Here is a 21,291-nt window from a genome sequence, read left to right as displayed (position 1 = left end):
GCTCCGAGCTCCTCAGCCCCTCTCATCCCCTCACGGCTGAGGGGGGGCGGGGGGGGGCGGTTGGGGCCTGCCCCGCGGCCGGGCCCTGCCCGTGTTAACGCGGGGCGCGGCCCCCTCCGGCCCCTTCCCCGCAGCTCCCGGCCGCAGGGCGGCGGGGCCGGGCCGGGCCGCGGGGGGCCGTGAGGGGCGGGCGGCCCCTGTGGCGAGGGGCGGGGAGCCCCGCGGCGGGGCGGGGCGGGGCGTGCTGACAGGTGCGGCGGCGCGCGCGCGCAGGCAGCTTCTCGTCAGCGCCTCCCCCCCCCTCCCCTCCCTCCGTTCCCCGTCATCCCGCCGCCTCCCCGCTCCCCTCCGCCATGAATATGCAAATGCGGGTATAATTGGCAGCCAATGGCGTGCGCGCTGGTCACATGGTGCTGGTGGAAGCTGAGGGGAGAGAAGTTGAGGCTGGGCGAACACAGGCAGCAGCTCAGTAACGAGCCGCAGCCGCCGCGCACGGACACAGCCTGAGCCGCGCAGCGCCGGGCAGGGCAGGGCAGGGCGCAGCCGAGCCGAGCCCAGCGGAGCCGAGCGGAGCCCAGCGGAGCGGAGCGGCCGGCCGGCCGGGGGAGCGAGCCGCCCCCCTCCTCCCCGCAGGGTGCCCGGCGCTCCGCCTGGACCATGCCGATCCTCCTCTTCCTCATAGACACGTCCGCCTCCATGAACCAGCGGGCGTATCTGGGCACCAGCTACCTGGACATCGCCAAGGGCGCCGTGGAGATCTTCATGAAGGTGAGTGCGGGGCTGGGGGCAGCCGCCGCCGCCGACACCAACCCCCCCCCCCCCCCCCCCCCTCTCCTGCGCCTTTCCCTTCCACCCCCGGCCCGCTCACGCCGCCTCTCTCCGCTCTCTCCGCAGCTGCGGGCCCGGGACCCGGCCAGCCGCGGCGACAGGTACATGCTGGTCACCTTCGACGAGCCGCCCTACTGCATCAAGGTAACGGCGCCCCCCTCCCCGCACAACGCGGTGCCCCCCCCCCCCCTTCTCCTCCTCCTCTTCCTCCTCCTTTGCCCGCCCGCCCGCTGCGCGGGGAGGCGGCGCGGCGCAGCCCCCGGCCGGCCCGGCGGCGGCGGCGGCAGCGGCCGCTGAAGATGGCGGACATTTTGCTTTTGTATGGAGGAGAGAGGCTGAGGGCGCTGCTGAGATGGAGGAGGGGGGGGGAGGAGACGGGCGGCAGCGTGATTCACCGCCCCGCCGGGCCGGGCCGCGCCGGGGAGGCGGGATGGCGCCGCGCCCCGCCCCCCCCTCCCCGCCCCGCCCCTCCCCTCAGCGGCCGTTGCCCGCCCGCCCCCCGTGAGGCGGCTCCGAGGGGCCGCGCCTCATCCTCGCCTCTCGTCTCCTCTCCTCGGCCTCCAGCCTTTTTTTTTATTTATTATTTATTTATTTATTTATTTTTTTCGTTCTCTCCGTCTCCTTATTTCTTCCTGCTGCTTTTCACAACCCGCACCAGCTCTACGCCCTCGTGGTTGTGGCTGGGTGGGCAGCCTCCTGCCCAGCCGAGCCGCCTGGCGCTGGCTCCTGGCCCTCTCCTCGTTCCTCAGCGCTGAGGCACGTGGGGCCTGGCGTTGGTCACGGCGACGGCACCACGAGGAGAAAATGGTGACACACTTAAATTGCAGCCTCCAAATCGCACACACGGACCTTCAGCTGACGTTTACAGTGTTCAAAGCATTCTACAGAACACATGGTTGTTGCCCAAGCTTTAGTATCCTCTCGAGGAACACTGGATTGGTATATTTGCCCTGAACAATATAGGAGTTTTATGGGAATTGTTGGGGCCTTAGGCACATATTATGAAGGCCATAGAATATCCTGAGTTGGAAGGGACCCATAAGGATCATCGAGTCCAACTCCTGGCACCACACAGGTCTCCCAAAAAAATCAGACCATGTGACTAAGTCCACAGTCCAAACGCTTCTTAAACTCCAACAGGCTTGGTGCAGTGACTACTTCCCTGGGGAGCCTGTTCCAGTGTGCGACAAGCCCACATAAAACCTGTTGGTTATCCCAGGGAAGAAGAGATGGCCCTGCCTAGATCCCCCAGTAAAACTTGGAAGAAAAGTTGTGAAGAGCAGTTGTGCTTGCTGATGATGTCTGTCCACATCTTTTGGTAATAGGGAAACTTAATTATAAAGACCCATGAATCTTGGGTCTTTTCATCAGCAATATATTCACACAACTCAAAGTGCGGCCTGATTTCTGAAGGAATAAGTGGCTTTTGTGAGTCATTTGCTGTTAGGACTTCACATTATTTTTACGTCCTGTTATTACATCTTTCCCTTCTGTTCCCTTAGAAGAGGGTGTCAGAAGTACGCATATTTCTGTGACTTGGAACCATCATATTTCAGTTACAGAAACTTACAGTTTGTCAAAAGACCTTGGTCTGCCTCAGGGAGAGCGTTGTGTTTTTTTTTTTTTAATTTCTTACATTTTTTGAAGACATAACACATCCTTTTTCCCTATCCCTGGTTGTGGCTAGATGTGAAAACCAAGTCTCTGTTACCTCACTGTTAACCATAAATTTCCTGTGTTAAGGGTTTTTCCTTTAAGTTCTGTGTCAAGTATTTTACAAGAAGGGCATTTTTTTTTTTGTTTGAGGAAGAAACCTTTCCACTGCGGTGCTAGAAAGGATCCTGGTGATTTATTATTAAAAGTGACTCTTCTGGTTGGAGATCTGTGTGATAATGCTACAGGTTGTTATCACATGCTGTACTCCAGATCTGCTGAAGAAAATTCTTACGCTTTAAATAAATACAAAATCATTAAGGTTGGAAGAGGCCAGCAAGATCATCTGGTCCAACCATCACCCTCCTACCAATATCACCCACTAAACCATGTCCCTAAGTGCCAGGTCCTAATGAGCATCTGTGTTCTCAATTCTAGTAGATAATGACTGAAATAAATGGGACTATGTGATACCCATTTTAAGATTAAATCATATTTGAAATACAGTAAATGACCAAGGAAACAGATGTTTTGGTTCTTGTAACATGCCATGTCTATCTCTTTTAGAAATTCTTTCTCCTTCTACTTTGCTGATTTTCAAATTAGACCTTAAAGAATGTGAAAATACTTTTTCAAAACTCAGTAATCAGTGGGAACAGGCTGCGAATCAAAAAATACATGCTCATAATAGTTAACAGATCACAACTTCAGTTTAACTATTACACAACTACTTCATGGCACCACATAAATTAGCGCGGTTAGGCTGTTGCCCTGTCTCTTATTCAAGCAGAGAGCTTTACAGCAACAGCACGACTCTTCTCCAAGCTGAAGATGTGTTCTCAAGACTTTTTACTGGTATTTATGGTGTCCTTCTCTAGTGTATCCTAATTACCTTATTAATACCAGGAAAACATTCTAGTGTAGTCCAGATTCCCTATGTCTTAGAAAATGTGCTTGTAAAAGAAATAAAATGCAGTTTCTCTGCAAGCACTGCTGGAGTTAGATACCTTATTGGCTTTTTTGATTTAGAAAAGGAGTAAGCAAGCTTGGCAAGTGAACATATTTTGCAAGTCTGCTTTCCAAATACAAGTATTAGCAACTGTTTTTTGTCAAATGTCTGCTTTATCCTCTTTTTTTCTTTATGTAATTTAATTAGTGTAAATCATCATCTCACAGATAGTTCTTAAGGTTAGGAGGGAACTAACCGAGGGAAATAATTATGTGGGTTATCTGAGAGATGAACTGTATGTTTCAGAGTTCATTTACCTGTAGCCTTAAAGTATTTTAAATCAACAATGCAGATTTTGGTTTTGGTGGAAAAGAACATCTCTCAAACACGTCACACAAATAATGGTGTTTTTCTATGTGAAAGGGTCCTTCCGTGGCACAAAGATTGGCTAAGATGATGTGTTTGGAACCGTCTTCAGTGAAAAGTGTCTGAAATGATTTGAGACGTGTGGCTCTTCTCCCAGTCGTTCTTGTTGTTACATGACTGCTCGTGGCTCTGTGTCACTTTTTGAAATGGGATTACGTAGTCACTGAGTTTGCAGCATGGCTCTGCGAAGGATTGGGGTGGCACCCCTCTAAAGAGGCGACTGGGTACTGTCCTAGAAAGGTGGGGACAGTAAGATGGAGGAGATGGGAGTCTTAAACAACTTCCACTCAGTGCAAAGGCCTCAGAAACCAGCTCAGGTGCATTGCTTTTGTTGGCTGCATCACGCAGAGATGATTTGTGAGAGGAAGTACGATGTCTGTATTAATGGGGTGTTGGGTGCTCCATCCCATCCATGCATCAACCAGATACCGCTGTACCTCCCGGGTGTGCCAGCCCTACCCCTTTCTGCAAAAAAGTGCTGGACTCCAAATGAGTGGGGAGGAGAGTGAAAACAAGGCGAGGGCATTACTTGCAGTTGTGCTTTCCCCACACGTGCAGGTCAGAGACACGCTAAGGGTTGGTGTATCAGGAATGGTCTTCTCTAGCGTTTTCTTCTTTGCATTTGCTCAGTTGATTTTTTTGAAGCTGCGTGAACTTTCAGCATCCTCAGATATTTTCTCTCTAGCTGATACTAGCTCTCTAGCGTGTCATGATTTAAGTGGGAAAGATCTTAAGCCAGTTTCTTCGGGTTTTCCTGTATTAGGGGTGCTAGAATAAAAGCATGGGGAGGAGGGGAGTGTCTTCTCACCTGCTCTAGTTAACCCAAGCTTTTGCTGTCTTCCAGCAATTCAGAAAAGAGGGAGGGAGATTTCAGCAAGATCTATCTAGATTTCACTGTAGATGGAGCTTGTGCCCAAATCTCTGCCTAAAAAGAGATTTTGAAAATGAAAGCAAGATTTAGCTCTTTTTTTTTTCTCCAGTCTTGATTTTGTTAAACCTCCCATCTTGTGGTTTGTGGTCTGCTTGTGGATTTGTGTTGCAAATGGCTACTTCAGTCCAGGAAAAAAACAATGGTGGTCTTATGTGAAGTTATTGATTAACTGGGCTGCCCTGTTCCCATGTGACTGATATCTGGCTGCTGATAGTGACACGGCCTTTCCTCAGTGCTTGAGGAGTATTATTTATGGCAGGGTCATAGAATTACAACTTTTGTTTAACGTTCTTGTGAGACTCTATAATGACTTTCATAAACGATTTGGTCACAAGTCTGGGGACTGGGAGAACTTAAGTAACATTTATTCTGCTGAATCTGAAATTATATGCATTTTTTCTGTTTGTGTCTTAGGCTGAATTCAGGACTCAGTTGTGACTGCACTATAAATAGATTCCCTGAACTATGTATGTAGCTGTCTGAGAACTAGCTCAAAAGTCTTAATAGTGTGAGACTGCTCTTTGAAACTTCATTGTTTGAGAAATGCCTGCAGGTGATAGCTTTAGATTAGTGTCCACTGTGACTTTGAAGAAAACACTAAGGCGTTATTGAGGGAAGAACGATCACTGTGAGCCATGTTGGGGAGGTATTAGGCTTTTTTGGTATGCACCGGTAAGTGATGGGGAGAATATGTGTTAAGAAATTTTTGGGTGACCACCTCTTGTGACTAGAAGTGACGGATGCTTTTGGAAGCTGTATCTATATACTGTGGGAAGGCAGAAAGATTGATAGCCTTAACCTGAAACTATGTGCCACGTAGGCAGGAGAAAGAAAGTGAAAGAGAGGTGGCTGAGGTGCAAACAGGAATTAATGGGACGCCTTCCGTGTCTGTTAGTGATCCTGCTACTCTGAACGTGTGCTCCAAAGCTAAGGAGCAATGTGTGGGAGCAGCCTTCATGACGTACTGTCTGGGGAACCTCTCCTGTCTCCCTGAAATTCTCCTAACAGGTTGAGCTTGATGACCGTAGATTTTGATGCCAGATTGGGGTATGCTAGAGGCTGGAATAGGAAGTTTGTGCAGGGCTGTAAGAGTCTGTCAAAGAGTGCTTGGCATGTGTAGATAACCTGTTCATTTAGGATACTGAAATAGTGCTTCAAAAGTGGAAGTTCATAAGGTCAGGCTCCAGGAGACTAACTTTATCTCATTTTCTGAGATGCAGGGAGAAGGAGAAACCTGACTGTGAAACCTGTTGGGTTTGAGGCAGAGATCTTCAGGAAGGCTGCCTGAAGTGATAGGAAGTGCATTTGTGTGTGTTTTAACTTCTGTCAAGGAAGACAACCAGAAGAATGTAGCAATGCATAGCATAATCTTAAATTGATAAGCTTTTACATGAATTATGAGATAGCAGAAATCATCAGTTTTATATATTAAAAAGTCTGGCTTCTTGCACATGCGAGCACTCAGAGGCCTGACCTGTGTGGCAAAGGAGGTGTGTACGACTGGAAGGGTACAAGTTGCTAGTGAGGTGTGCAGGCAGAAGTGTTTGGTGCAGGGCAGGTTGGCAGCTACAGGAACAAGAGGAAAGTTGCTATTTGGATAGGTGTAAAAGGGAAAGAAGGCTGAGGTAAGTGGGAGAGGCCTATTTTTCTCTCCACATATGCTGTAAATACCGTACAAACTTGGTGAATCTACCAGTCAAGAGTTACTTGAAAGAGAAAAAAACACACAGAATATAGTACTGAAGGACTGGATGACATCTTGGTAGGCTACATAGTGTTATTGGTAACTAATTCAGGAGCACACATTCTGTACTTGTTTATTGGAGATACGCAACCAGTCCTCTCACATCAGCAATTCCTCCATACAAATTTTGAGTCATTCCTAGCAATGTTTAATCTGCTCACGTGTCTCAACACATCTTTCACTGCCTGTGACGTACTAAGCAGACCTCTCCTCCAGTCTTCTGATACAGGTTCTACTGCGCTTGGTTTGTTTTTTGCCATGGAGTTTGTCTATTTTCACTGGACTGACGTTCAGCATAAATGACGGGTAGCTTAAAACCAACAATTGCACTTACTCTGTTAGACACAATGGATTTAAGAAGAGAAACAAACACATGTCATGTACTTAAGTAGCACTCAGGCAAATCCTGATTGTCCAGTTCTTTTGGAGGACAAAACAAAATCCACAATGCTGTTTGAGAAACCCCCACCAGTTTTTACCTTCTCCTTTCTGTTTAACTGCTTTATCGTGTAAGTCTTTGAATGCAGGATGTGTGCACTGTGTATGCATGCAAAAAGGCCTTTAAAAAAAAAATAATAAAATTAAGCCTCTATCTCAGAATTGAACAAGGAAGGCCAAAGACAGATAAAACTTTCTTGGTGAAAGGAATCAAAATTCTGGAATTATTTTACTAAAAACGCTAGTATCAGTTGGCATCCTTGTAGCAAGCATGCAATGAAGTACTGCAGCCCCTCTTAGCTTACGGTCGCACTAAGTGGGTTTCAGTAGACAGCATCCTTTGAAAAGCACGTTCCCTTTCTTGAGAATTAATGTATTGGGTAAAGCTCAGACATGCTATTAAGCACGTATAAACATGCTGTTCTTCTTGTCCTGAGTGACTGCTTCGTGCTATCTGCCTTTGTGTGTGACTTAGGGTCAACATGCTCGTGCAGGAACTGGTATGGCAAGGAGAAAGACTGTAGTGAGGAGTTTTGTGTATGGTAATGTACCATATCCTTTTTAATGACAGGAAAATTCTGAGTGATTCGTTCTAAAAGAGAGAAGCTTCTAAAAGAAAGAAGCGGTTTGGTACATTCTGAAATTGAGGTCTGTTGTAAAACTTCAAGTTCAAGCAAGAAGTTGATGGTTTTTGAAGGAAAGTGATTTTAAATGGGAGGGCAGTTCAGAAATGAACTTTTTCTTGATAGATGTGATAGACCAAACTCTGCTTGGCTGTCACTTTCACCCTTAGTTCTGGAAATCAGTTAAATACTTGAACATGTGCTTTCTCCAGCTACCTGCCTTTCTGGGAAGGGAGAGTCTGTGCTGCAAAGTTAATTGTTAATGAAAGTATTTCAACCAGTTCTGTTCCTCCTGGAGTTTGTAAAGTAAAACCTTGCTTTTTCGTCTGAAGCAGGTTGTTCCCCCACGCTGTGGGGGAGATGCCAAAGAATTTGAATGGAAACCAACATCTGTTGTTCATAGACACAGTAGCAATTTATTTTTTCATCTTTTTATTTGGTTCTTTATTTGATCTTGGACACATTCAAAGATGTAAGCCCTTAAGACTACAGGATAAACTAGACAAAAGTAGATATGTTTGCAGTAAGAGGCTTAACTCATCCTCAGTGCAAAGGTCGCTTTTATTTTAAAAATAGAAGCTTAAAATGTGTAATCAAACAGTTAAGTTGGATCCCCCTAGTTGTGTTCTTGTAGTGAGAGCTGCAAGAAGGAAGGTACTTTGTGAAATCGATTTCTGCCCAGTGAAATCTGCATTGGCTGCCTCCTTCCCGTTCATGCTGCTTGTATTCTGGTTTTGCATGTGCATCTTCTAATTTTTGTTGATATTTACGGTGGACGTTCTGGGCCTTGCAGCCTGGCTTTGTGGTATAACTAAGAATAGGCACAAAATACTTACGTGATGTCTTCAGAATGGGAGTTTATTTTTAACCTTCAGGAAAAGCTAGCCAATACAGTTCTAAATGCTGAATCTTGCTTAGTGCAGCAATGGAAAAGGTAATTAAGGATGCTGACACTTGTACAGTGTTCATCCTTTCACAGTCTGTTGACAAAGCTTGCCAGAAGGAACAGTGATTTGCAGCAGTGGTGCAAGAGTGATGTTCCGAGCCTGTTATGGACAAGACAAAAGTTAATATATCCCCTACAGTATTTTCATACTTCAGATAGTTGCAATCTAGTGGAGGAAAAAGTCATTTCTGTACCGTGTGACTTTGAAAGGCAGCTCGTTGTCTTCTGGAAGATGAGTGCTTTCAGAGGGGGGAGCAGTGCAAGTGTAAGGGCTCTTTGAGAAGATTCTGGATGTCTCCAGTCAGTGATTCTCTTCTTCTCTTCCAATATTTTGAATGCCTGTGTTCCTGGCTTTACTTAATGATGTAGGCTACCAAAAGCACAAAAGGGAGAGGGCAATTGCTGTTTTGAATTTTAAATGCAGATTATTATTTAATAAATTCATGAAATTCATTCCTGTGATTTAGTCTTGGAAGCTTTTCTTCCTTCATAAACCTTATTCTTACAATGTAGCAGTTAATACATAACTCTTAGGCTTTTACCACCATTGAAAAAGTATAGTAGGGAGTAATTAAAATATCTTTTGCTTTGCATTCTTCTTGTTAATTTTAGAGTTGTCGAAAAATGATTATGTAGTAATCCATCTTAAATATAATATAACAGCATGTTCTTCTGGGGTTAAGGTTTTAGTGAAGTGCCAAGAGAAAAAGTACATTCTTGTGATGAAACTTGGTTCCTGTGCAGATCAGAATCTGTGGTTCTCCATAAAGCTGTGTGGGGCTGTGTCCTCAACCTGCAGCGTTTCAAAGACTAGAGTTTCTTGTGGTGTAAGATCTGGCACTTACAAGTATCTCTGAAATTTAAGCTACTTCATACCAGGTAAGTCAGCCAGAGCCTTGTTTTCTTCTAAATTATTATTATTTTTTTTTAACTAAAAGGCCAGTCTCACTTTTTACCCAGTTACTGTGTTTCTGTGCTCAGGCTCCTATGAGAACTTTCCAGGAAAGCAGCGTAGGAAATGTTAAATGTTAAAGGCAGTGCTTCAGAGCTCCTGCATTTTACTTTTGAAAGCTGAAGACAGTTGTTAATTTGGCTTTGGTTTCTGGGATGTTCTTAACTCTTGAAAGTGTGAAATAGGGTTTAAAAGTACAAATCTTGATGTTGTCAAGAGCCTAACTTAGCTGCAAACAAAGATTACAGTGTGCCTGGGCTGGCGTTGCTGTGCTGGGTTTGTAAGTGGGAAGAATGCATTAGTACCGGTGTTCGGAGCGTGTTCGTGGTAGAGCTGGTGGATTTTTTAATTTAAAAAAAAAAAAAAAAGCTTGTGGGAACATCTGCATCTGTTGAGCTGGGACTCGGTTCCTTCAGCCCTGGGCTGGGGACAGGGCCTGGTGTCCTGCAGCTGGCAGCAGCCCCACAGGGCCCTGGCCCCGTGCTGCGGGCTGGCGGCGCATGGAGGGGCACAGCCTGCACCGTGAGGGCAAGAGAGAGGGTGGGCGCCTCGTATTTAATTGTGAAGTCTTTTTTATTTTATTGTAGCAGTGCCTTAGATAATATTTCTGATGCAAATTGGGGAAATTTGTTGGCTAGATGACCTCTTTTAGATACGGTTCTTTCTTGAGATTCAGAAAGGGCTTGCAGTACACGTAACATTTGGGTGAGCTGCACTGGTTCTGCGATGTGCTTTTGGAAGGAGGGGGAGGAATGTGAGATTTTCAAAATGAACATGGATCATGCTGTGTCATCTCAGCTCTGTGCTGTAAAGCTAGAGGATCATGAGTAATTCTTCTAGTTCCAGCAGCGTGCCATGAAGAATCCCTTGCGATGATAGCACGCTCTGTAACCTCCTAGCTTTTTTCCTTGTGACTTTTCGAGCAATGCTGGGAGTAGGAAGGGGCCAGGAGGACAGAGTGAGGGGTGACTGGCATTGAAGGCAGGTTTGGTGGTCTGGAAGAGCAGTGGGCGCTACGAGTCAGTGGGAATTCTTGATGGAAACAGCCATGTTTCAGCTGTTCCACCCAGTAGTGTTTTTTAAATACACCTATAATGGCTTTTTTAAAATGACTGCTATGCTACTGAACAGCATCTTGTTTTGCTTACTATATGAGAGCTGCAGATTGTATGATTAAATCTGTTCCATTTTCATTAAGCTGTTGCATGGAAGGTATCTTGCTCTGGTTCAGTGCTGTACTGAAATATCCGAGCTTGTTGAGCATTTCTCAGAAAAAATGCCTCTTTAATGTCAGGATAGTGTTTTTTCATTTAGGTAAGAATGCTTGTAGAAATGGGGTGGCACCATGATCCCTTTGCTTTTTATGCTTCCCTTTCTTCGTGTGTAGTCTTTTCATCCTTGTGCAGCAAAAAGTGTAGCAAGTGTTCCTGTCAAAAATACATGAAATATTGTTGACCAAAAAGCTCAAATCCAGAGATGGGTTAAAGCAGGAGCAGCAGGTAATGAATAGAAAGGTAATGTAGGCTTTTTTTCCCCTTAGCATTGATTATTATTATCACTTGATTCTAAGCATAGCGTACAGCTTTAAGTGATCATACAGCATCTCTGACACTTCTTACAGGAGAAGATGCTGCTTTGCTTCAAATTCCTGCATTAACAGAAGGCTGCAGTGCTCTTGCTTTGTTAATGGACCTTAAGAGCCTGCTAGTATTTTTCATGGATATCATGCTTAAAGATTAATGAGTCATTTTTATATAATCATCTTGATTTTTTTCTTGATGAGAGAGCGTTTCTATATCTTCAATATTGAATTCACCTGTAAAGGGCAGTGAACAATACGTAGTTTGAGCTGATTTCCTAAGGGGTGTGTATGTGTGTTTTTTTTAAGTATCATAGATAAATACTTTTTTCTGTATAAAATGAAAATGATATCTGTGTAGTTGACTGCCTGACAATACTGCACTAAAGTTCAGTTTAGATCTTGTTTGCATTCACTAATATCATATATTTTAGAAAACAAGCTGGTGCAGTCTGTCTTTGTAAATGAGTTGGTCTTCAGTGGGTGCACCTACAGGAGAGCTCAGATTTGAAAAGTGTCATTGAAGGGGATCTTCTGCTTCTCATGGAAGACCTGCCTTGGAGTGTAAGAATGGGATTGCTTTGGGATGAAACAAAACTGGAAGATATGCTCCAGTTATTGAGTGATGACAGGTCTACGGGACAACGCTATAGGATAGCTGAAGTATGTATATACAGAAGTAAAACCCTGAAATGCAGGAAAGTGGATGTCATCTCATTAGAGACAACTCCGTTGGTCTGCAAACCACCTGTTTGTGCTGCATTGCCTGCTGGCCCAAATGCGGCCAGTGAGTAACATGTTTTTTCTGACATTTAAACTGTTTCGAATTGTGAAGGGAGAAAACAAACCAAAACAAAAACCTGGGGAGGGGAGGAAGGATATCAAAGTGTGTGTGATATCAAAGTAAATAGTGAACAATTGTAGTGCCTGGAAATGGATGGAGGTAGAGGACAAAGGACAGCATTGATTTAAAAAAAAAAAAAAAAAAAGTCACAATGTGTCAACTGTGTGGGATTAAATGAATCCTCTACGGGAGTAACTTGTTTTCATAAAGATGTATTAATACAGTTCATACTTCTCTGTTCTCTTGGAGACATCTAAGGTACATTTTATATATATATATATCTATATGTTATATAGATATATGTTATATAGATTTATTCTGTTGACTACTGGTGCCTGTCAAAAGTCTGCTCTGTATTTAAAGAAGCACCTGACCACTAAGTTTCAGTCTGAGTGCCTTACAAAACCAGAAATAACTTGACAGGAAGAAAAAACTTGCTTACTGTACACAACAGTGGCGTTAAAACTAAGCTGCTTCTCAGTAGCTCTAACACAAGAAGGACCAAGTGACGTTTCTGTACACTTACTGTAATTGAATGCTGTTTGGGCTTACGGAAGGAGAGTTAAAGTTGTGAATTTGCCATCAGTTAAGATACTCCTCCAATGAGAAGTTGTGAAAAGATGTTTTTTCTAGGCTGGGCTTGCAGCAAACAGTGACCTGGGTGGCCAGAGCTTGTCTCTCCTGTGTCTGCAGTAGGGTCACGTCTGATCTTTACCCTGGAACTCTGTTCCATGTTCTGCTTTGCAAAACCAGATTTTTTGTGAAAACCTAAAGATGAGCTGCCTTGGCTCGATAACCAAAACATATGTGTCTTTATGCCCCTCCTTGCCCTGTGATCTTAGGTTGTTGCTGAGAAGGAGCGGGGAAACAGCTGCTGGTGTTTCAGACCCTCACCTGAGGTGCCACGCGGCAATCAGCTGAGTTCAGTCCTGCGTGCTGCGGGCATTTGGTGCGGAGGTGTTCTGCTCTGAGACAGGCGTTGGCATGCTGTCTGTGCCAAGAATGAAAAAGAATTGATCTTCCGAGCCTCTTCGCTGAGGGCTGTTGGGTACTGAGCAGTGACAGGACTGCTGGGTTGCACAGAAGTAACTGGAGCACGCAGGTCCTGAAACTGGAGAGGAGTTGCAGACAGACCCGGGGAGCTCTGCTGCCTCCAGTGGCATTCCTGCCTGGTGGGAGGGGAGTCTGCTGGCTGTGAGCTGGGGCTCCTGCTTCTCCTGACCCGTTTGCTCAGTGCCAAGAAACGTTTGAGAGAATGAAATGGGTAGGTGATGAGGTTGTGTAACAGTGGCTGATTTTAGGAATTTTAAAAGTTAAAATGGTATGGGATGTTTCAAAGCACCTCTCTTCCACTGTGAGCTATTTCTAGCTGGTAAAGCTTTGAACACCAACCAAAAAAAGGGGGTGTAGTGTAGGCACTGGCTGTTTTCTCTACCTCCGGGCAGTGTTACCCTGCCCCTTGTGCAGAAGGGAGACGAATGGGACCAGAACCTCTTCTCCTCTCCCCCTTTGGCAAGTTCTGTCATAGCCAAACTGGCTTGGCCAGCTCTCAGTGTTGCTGTTGTGAAAAATGAATATTGTGTTCGCGAGAAATCCCGTTCCAAGGGGAAGCTGGGGCAGGAAAGCTTTAGATTATATAGGAGAGGGTCTTCCTTAGTGCAGAGCATACAAAGCAGTGCTGGGGCTGCCTTCAGGAGATTACAGAGGGGAAATCGGAGAAGCAACCTCTGACATTATAGGAAGTCAAAAAGAATAATTATTTTCCCTAGGACAGAAATACTTGGTTCTGACACAGACACGAACAAATTTGAGTGGTGATCACAAAGTTACCGAGTTAACAGAAAGGTAACTTGAAACTTAATAATTTCAGTGACTTGGGAGGCAAAATATTCAGCTGCTTTCACCTTCTTTACATGGTACTTGGAAATGCTGTAGCAGGAGTGGTTTCAGATTGCACCAGTTTCTTACCTTACTTTTTCCAAATGGATGTCACTGACGGCCTAGCATGCCTCAGATTTGGTATGCTGAACTAGCCTCTCTTTTCCTGAGATGGATGCAATCAATACTTTGAATTACTGCAAAACTTAGTTAAAACATGTTGTAGTATCTAAAATCAGTTTCTTATTGGGGAAACATGAGCAGAACTACAAATATCTGTATGTTGAAATAAATACTGAGGAGTTACTATAACACAGGCTGTTGTGATTGGCATGCTAGATTGCAAATTTTCTGCTAACTTGGAATATTATTTTTGGTAATGTTACAATTTTTGAATGAGATCTGAAAGCAGTCCCGTGAACGAATGATAAACTCTGCAGCCCTGTGGTGCGGCACCTCCTATGAAAGCAGTGCGGAGGAAGGCCTGAAGGCTCCCAAGCAGCAGCTCCCCGGGTTTCATGGAGCTGGAGAAATCAGGAGAGGGAGCTTTGGACCTGGGCTTCTTGGGGTCTAATGTCAGGTGGTTGGAGGCGGCCATTCTTTGGAGGCAGTTTGCTTTGCTTTACTAAAGCATTTTATAAGATGTTATTTCCTGTCCCTTGCAATTGAAATACTCTTCTGTCATTTCTTCTGTGTTTTGAAGGTCTCTTTAAGTCGCTGTTTATGAATGAGATTCTTTTTCGCAGCTCAGCTCTATTCCTTCTGATGTTGTTAGTCCTGGTTAATAAAACCTCCTCTTTGCTAGGTTTTTCACCTTGGTGTTTGCCTGAATCCTAGATAGTGTGGGGCTACCTACTGACAAAACAGGCTGGTTGACGTTACCTGCTTTTTGAAGCTGCTGAAGCACTGCTGGAGTGGTACGGTGAGACAGAGCAGGGCATAGATTTGTCTGAAAACTAAGCCACAACAAAAAGAGCTGCTTCTCAGGTATGTTAGTTCTTGGTATGATGGCTTGCAAAGGCCAAAGCTGGGAGCTGGAGGCAGCGTGCTGCTGCTGGTGCCGTAGCTTCCAGGTCTTAGGGCCTCGGAGGTGGTACCCACAACTTGCTCTTGGCAGCACAGAAGGCTCGGTGACACCACATCTTTGCCTCTTCTTTTGACATAAGCAAATAGGGTGAGATTTCAGCTCATAGGACTTGAAGTGGTTTGTTGTCTTACTCCCCCTGTAACCGCCTTTGAAAGTTTTTTGGTGTTTACATAGAGGGTAAAATTACTTTGTTCATCTAAACTACCAAAAGATAATGTAGTAACATGGTAGCAAGATAAAGGCTGCTCAAATTGCTATTAAAGAACTCAGGGCGTAAAGCTAAGTGGGAGTGTAATGTTGAAGATAATGTGAAATTACTCCATGCTAGAATTGGTTTGTAAACAACTAAAATAACTGATACTTAGTTTTGACTTAAAAATTACTGACCTGTAGAGGATACATGTTTTGGGTATGTTTGAGTTTGGTGGTCTTAGCATTTGTGTGCGGTGGATTTTATTTGTTTGTTTTCAAATTGCTGCTTAGCATTTCTGCTGGCAAGTGGAAGTAGTGTTTTATAAAAGATTTTTTTTTTTTTCTAAGCAGCATTAGTGGTAGTATTTTGAATTTAGGAAGGATTATTATTTAATCACTTTAGAGTGCTTTGTTGAACTCATTATCCATATGCTCTGTGTTACATACTTGACTATTTTGCCCTAAGAATGATTCTACTGCATGTATGGAGAAGAGAAAACAGTTTCTTGGGCTCTAGTTTCTGTCTCTGAAACATGTGTAATTACCCACACTGACCAGAGTCTTTTTGGGAGACACATTATACAGAAGTAAGCCTAAAAATTGAAAAACAAAACAAAATGGAAAAAAACACCTGTCTTCATTTTAAATCTGTGTATGAAATTGGGAAGTGTCGCGTTTGCTGTCATTCTTCACTTAATTAAAAATTCTTTGGTATTATCCCGTTTATTCGAAAGGCACAGGTCTCCTCTGGTTTATCTTTGAAGAAGCTCTGAGAGGTTGTACAACAAAAAGTAGTTTCCTTCGAAGATAAGCCACTGGTGATGAGCTCCTCCTGGTACATCCAGCTTGCTTGGTTGCTCTGCAGGCAGTTAGCTGACCGCAGCTGGATCAAACGTGGTGGGAGTTGGAAGCCAAGCAAATGTTTTCAGAATGGGAAAATAGCAGAATCCTGAAATATCGGTGAAGCCTGTTACTATTTATTTAAAAAATAAACTCTTAAATTCATTAGAGGTCCCATCTAAAGTTGTGGGCTAGGCATAGTGTTTCCGTGGTAAATGTTTTACTCCCTGATGAGTCTTTGCTATAAGGTAACTCAAATAGCAGTCTGGTGGAAAAACACCTTTTGAGCTGCAACCTGGCTGTTCCCAAGAAACGTGACTCGTTTCGTAGCTGTTTTGTACCAGACCAAACGTATCGAAGGATTGTTGCTTGCTTTGGGCTAAGAGCATGTGCGGGCAGTTGCAGAGGCCCAGCTGATGAGATGCCATGTTTTGTTGAGCCACAGTGGTGAGGGAACGGATGGTGTTTTACTGACACTGACCTGTCTGATGGAACCCAGTGCCTTTGAACTTCGAGTGCAGTTTGGTGATGAAGCTAAGCCAGTCCCGTTCTTCCTTTGCCCAGTGCAGCGTTTTTCTTCTCCCCCTGCACTCCTGCACTGATAGGACTCTTGACTTGGTTCAGGAAAGCAAACCTGACCCAAACCCGTTTCTGTTAATTCTCCTGATGGTAACTTGAATGGTAAAAATGGTAAAAGGTAACTTACGGTAACCTCAGTACATCAAATGGCGTGAAATGAACCCATGGGGAAGAAAAACAAGAAAAACAGTAAAGTTAAGCAAGAGTCAGATAGTATATTAAAAATAAGCATATGAACTAAACTCATATGCTTATATACTTGGAGAATTTGTGGGAGGGAGAATATGTCACTGAGGAGCAAAGGTGACAGTTGTTATTGCTGCTGCTTTTCTTTCTTTTTTTTTTTTTTTTGTTTTTAAACTGTTACTGTTAGATTTGTAACTCCTGTATATGCATATGCACACTGCATATGCGTCCTTTCTTCTAGTCTTGATTTGTGGAGGAAAGGATGGAAGGGAGGTGGGCATAAGACAGAAGAAGCAAAGACACTGCTGCTTTTATCTTTTATCATTGCTTTTTTGTGCTCTTCAAGCACTTTAATGTGCGTATTTCATCAGTCTCCCATTGTATATATACGGTATATTTCACATCAAGTTCTGCAGACATGGATTAGGTGTGTGCAACATGTAAGTGATGCAGTAGATTGAATAATGAGGGATGTCCCTTTTTTTTTGGTGGGAAGGGAGGTTAATGACAACTCACAGTTGATTCTAGTTGTTGCAAAACTGAAAAGCTTTTTTGTTTTATGTAACAGGCTGGGTGGAAAGAAAACCATGCAACGTTTATGAACGAACTGAAAAATCTGCAGGCATCAGGACTAACAACCCTTGGTCAGGCACTCAGATCTTCATTTGACTTGTTAAATCTCAATAGATTAGTGTCTGGAATAGACAACTATGGACAGGTAACAATCTCTTTCTAGTCTTCCTTTTTATTTGTGTATGCTTCTCAATTACAGTAGGGAGAGATTTGGGTGGTTCAAGTATATCTTTTTGCTTTTTCTGTTTTGTAATTGTTCTTTTGGATAGCTTGTGTGTTAAATCTTGAAAGTAAATTGTTTTTCTTTTTACATTTTCTGAGCATACCAGGAAATACAATAGCACTTTTTTTCTCGTTGAACAACAAAACAGTAATGTAAATAACCCAGAGTATAGATGTACAGTTGCTGCGTTGGAGCGTGTACACTGGATGGCAGCACATCTGCTTTTCAGTTTTATTCTGTCTGTAGTTTGTCCTGCCTTTCCCTTTTCTCACATTTGGAAGTTACAGTTCAAATTACTCTGTTTTTGCCACACTGACACCATAAATTACTGAGTTCACTGAGTTGCTATGTGTTAACTTATTTATTCCTTTTGTGGAATAGAAGGATTTGTAGCCCTTCCTGTAGGAAGAAGACTAGTAATTCCAAAAATGTGTTCAGAATGCCTGTGTGTGCACGTGCAGAGTAGCTCTTCTTACATAGTTCTGTGTGGTTCCACAACTGTTGAAAGAAAACTTCAGGGTTGTTCCGAAAAATTGCTCATCTTATTGCTTACTTTATAGTGACAGTAATCTACAACTGAGTGTTAAGGTTACTCCTAGCATTCCTCTGCTTTTTTCTCTAGGGAAGGAATCCATTCTTTTTGGAGCCATCTATTTTGATTACCATCACAGATGGAAACAAACTGACAAATACAGCTGGAGTTCAAGAGGAGGTAAACTTGTATTAAATTCTTATAAATTATGATCTTGCAAGATGGCACTATGCTGAGATGAATGCTAATGTTTTTATTCTGCAAAGAGTACCTCTGTTCCATCAGCCTATTCTACGGAGAAAAGCAGCTAGCTATGGTGTTGTTGCCCAACCCCTAAATTCATACTCCGTGTGGATTTCCAAACTATAGTGCCAGATAAACTAGTGGATAGAAGAGAAATGGGATCCCTTTCAGAGTAATGGTTAAATTTTGATACTCTGTTTTTAGATGGCTTGTCAAATACTTGAAAATACTCCTAAATCTTTCTTTAACAGCTTCATCTTCCTTTGAATTCTCCTTTGCCTGGAAGTGAACTAACCAAAGAACCATTTCGTTGGGATCAAAGACTGTTTGCTCTAGTGCTGCGTTTGCCCGGAGCTGCATCTGCTGAGCCAGAGCAGCTTGGGAGTGTGCCTACTGATGAATCTGCTATCACACAGATGTGTGAAGTTACAGGAGGTAACTGGATATTACTTTGCTTTGGCTTATGTTTGCTGTTTGCCTTAAAACATTTATTTCTCTTTGATTAATCTTTACCTCTAGCTTTTCTTCATATGAATTACTCAGTGTCCGTCTGAATCTGTGTGGTGCTTCTTGAGCTTGGTTTCCTGTAGCACAGGAGAACTTTAAAATAAAACCATATTCATATGTTAGATCTTATGGCTCTAAGAGAATTTTCTCAAGCAGTAGTAGGAAGGATTTGAAAATTTCTTGGATTGTCCTTCCAGAAGTTTTTTGCTCACTCATGAGATTTGTTATTTAAATGTTGAGTTGAGGTGGAGATGTATTACAGAGATTTTAATTCTGCTAAAAGGCTATTAAGCTAAATTTAATCTTAAAATAATTAATTTTGGTGTCTGTTCCTCAAGATCTTCATCAGAATTTTTGTTAAATTGGTGCTTGAAAGTGTTGCATGGGAGAAGAAGTTTGGGGTTGTATTGGAGTTGATTAAGTTTGGGTAGACAAAAGCAGATAGGGCATGCAGACTTGGTGAAATTGGAGGTTGTTCAGTACCTTTATAAACTTGGCCTTGGTCCAGCCTGATGTAGCTGTCATGGCTTTTTTATTTTTTAAGCAAATAGTAAAATATAAGCAGGTTGGTTTTCTTTCTTCCTTGATTTCATTGTGTTTGAAAGCATTTAACATCAACTACTACTAATCTTGTTGCTATTATTTTAGATAAAGCTGAAAGTCTTGGCAGTATGGCTTACAAAACAAAATGTCTTCCTTAAATTACAGAGGGAAAATATGAAAGCAAGCTCTGAGTAATCTTAATGATCTCTTGTATAGGTCGTTCCTACTGTGTTCGGACACAAAGAATGTTGAATCAATGTTTAGAATCTCTAGTTCAGAAAGTCCAAAGTGGAGTTGTTATAAACTTTGAAAAATCAGGACCAGATCCAGCTCCTATTGGAGAAGGTACAGTAATCATTTGTTCCTGTTAATTAATTAATTTATTTTTTTAGAATGTTGTATGTGCATGCAAATGCCCTTTGGTGTCTTCAGTTTCCTTCCTTTTAGCTTTTCACTGTAGTACACAGGATTTATCAGATGCCTAATCTAAAAAAGTGAATAAGGTATAGAGCTTATGTGCTTCAGCGATAGAGTTCTGATTTCTCTTTGATTACCCCAGATCACAATGGAAGTAACAGAGGAAAGTGAATATTTGTAGGAAGTGGTAAAGTTTGAATTACTGCTGTCAAAACTTTGTTTGAAATGAACTAAGTTTGGGACTAGTGTATTTGAGTCCTTAATCATTTCTGAAGTAATTTCAGCGCTGAATTCGCTGGACATTTTCATTCTGTTAATTGATCACACACACAGTAAACTTCAATTGAGTGTTTGTAGCTGCAAGTGAAAAACTCAGTGCAGAGAACAAGGAATTATTTTGATAGCTGCAAGTAAAGTACATAGCAGAATAGAAGAATGCATTCTTAATGTGGACAAAGGATTTGCAGAACTTCATGGCTGAAAGGAAGGAGAGAGCTGACTAGTTTATACCTAGGAAATTAGGATGTTTCTGGAATGTCAGGAGCTTAATAGCTTTTAGGGTCTCCTGAGCATCGTAGCACAGCCAGTTTTACCCCTACTGTCCTTTCTTTTTTTAATCACCTTTTTCTTGCTTTATATATTTTTTTTTCTCTTTTTGCTTAATAATGCCATTCTCTTGTAAGTATGCTTAAGGCTTTCCTGTAAGGCCTCGCAGGATAGCACTTCAGCAGATTCTTGGGTCTCTGTTGGCACAAATGTTCTCCTATGTGGCAAAACAGCTGGTGAAATTTTTTTTTTCTTTTGTCACATTTTAAATGGTAATGTGAATACATACGCACAAAAAGATTGAGAGCTTCCGTCTTTACATAAATTGTGGAAATCCTCAACTAAAGAGAAATGTGATGCTGTTCACCAAAGTTTTAAAAATCACTGTACAATACAGAGTACACATACAATGCAGAGAAATAAAACAGGTATGTAACTGAAAGGTCTGAAAGGTGTTATGCACATTATTATTGGCCAGCTGTTTAAAGCAGGGCAATTCACTAGAGTAAAATGTTCTTCAGATGAAAAAGATTCTTGAAATACGTGATCTCTTCTGTGTCACTTGCCTTGAAGAGCAGTCTTTGAAAAATAATTCTGAGATTCTGTACTGCTACAGACTTCTTTGTGCTCAGTGTGGAAGAAGTCTGTGCTGGTATGTTACAATGGACTGACAGAACACTGCTCTTCCCAGTAGACGGTGGGGTTTAAGTGATTTGTGACTTCTTACTAATTAAAAATGTGACAAAAGCTGCTCCTGCCAGATGCATCTGACTTCCCCATGAAACTTTTCTTCACTTTCAGTTTCCATGAGTGGCAACATCAGTCAGTGAGCTTTGCATCCCATATAGAAAGACTGTAAATGCAAATTATCAGTTTTTACAGGTGCAGCAGAACTGAAAATGACAGACTTGCTGTTGTGTATCAGATGTACGTCAAAGTACTGAACTTGGGTGAATATGCAGACCCAAAGAACATTTTCCGTAATATGAAAGTACCCTGCTGCACTAATTAGCTAATGTCTTTGCCACAGGA

At 42.9% G+C, this 21,291-nt stretch overlaps 1 protein-coding gene across 16 annotated transcripts in view; it reads left to right on the top strand.

Moving 5' to 3' along the window:
* Nucleotides 1-447: 447 nt before the first annotated feature.
* The window catches only part of LOC309883251 (integrator complex subunit 6-like), a 39,357-nt gene continuing 18,513 nt past the window's right edge, over nucleotides 448-21,291 (top strand). For 5 of the 16 annotated variants that reach the window (XM_082771163.1, XM_082771164.1, XM_082771162.1 and 2 more), the window contains exons 1-6: nucleotides 448-768; nucleotides 895-972; nucleotides 17,244-17,393; nucleotides 18,094-18,183; nucleotides 18,498-18,681; nucleotides 19,513-19,641. In XM_082771163.1, coding sequence (XP_082627289.1) covers nucleotides 658-768; nucleotides 895-972; nucleotides 17,244-17,393; nucleotides 18,094-18,183; nucleotides 18,498-18,681; nucleotides 19,513-19,641 — 742 coding nt within the window. In that variant the 5' untranslated portion in view covers nucleotides 448-657. The remainder of the gene's footprint in view (nucleotides 769-894; nucleotides 973-17,243; nucleotides 17,394-18,093; nucleotides 18,184-18,497; nucleotides 18,682-19,512; nucleotides 19,642-21,291) is intronic. The other 11 variants (XM_082771159.1, XM_082771158.1, XM_082771169.1 and 8 more) reach the window with 4 other exon arrangements.

The sequence above is a fragment of the Aythya marila genome, assembly GCF_965140915.1.
Source record: "Aythya marila genome assembly, chromosome: 13".
Classification (NCBI taxonomy): Eukaryota; Metazoa; Chordata; class Aves; order Anseriformes; family Anatidae; genus Aythya; species Aythya marila.
This window is presented reverse-complemented; position numbering and strand designations above follow the sequence as displayed.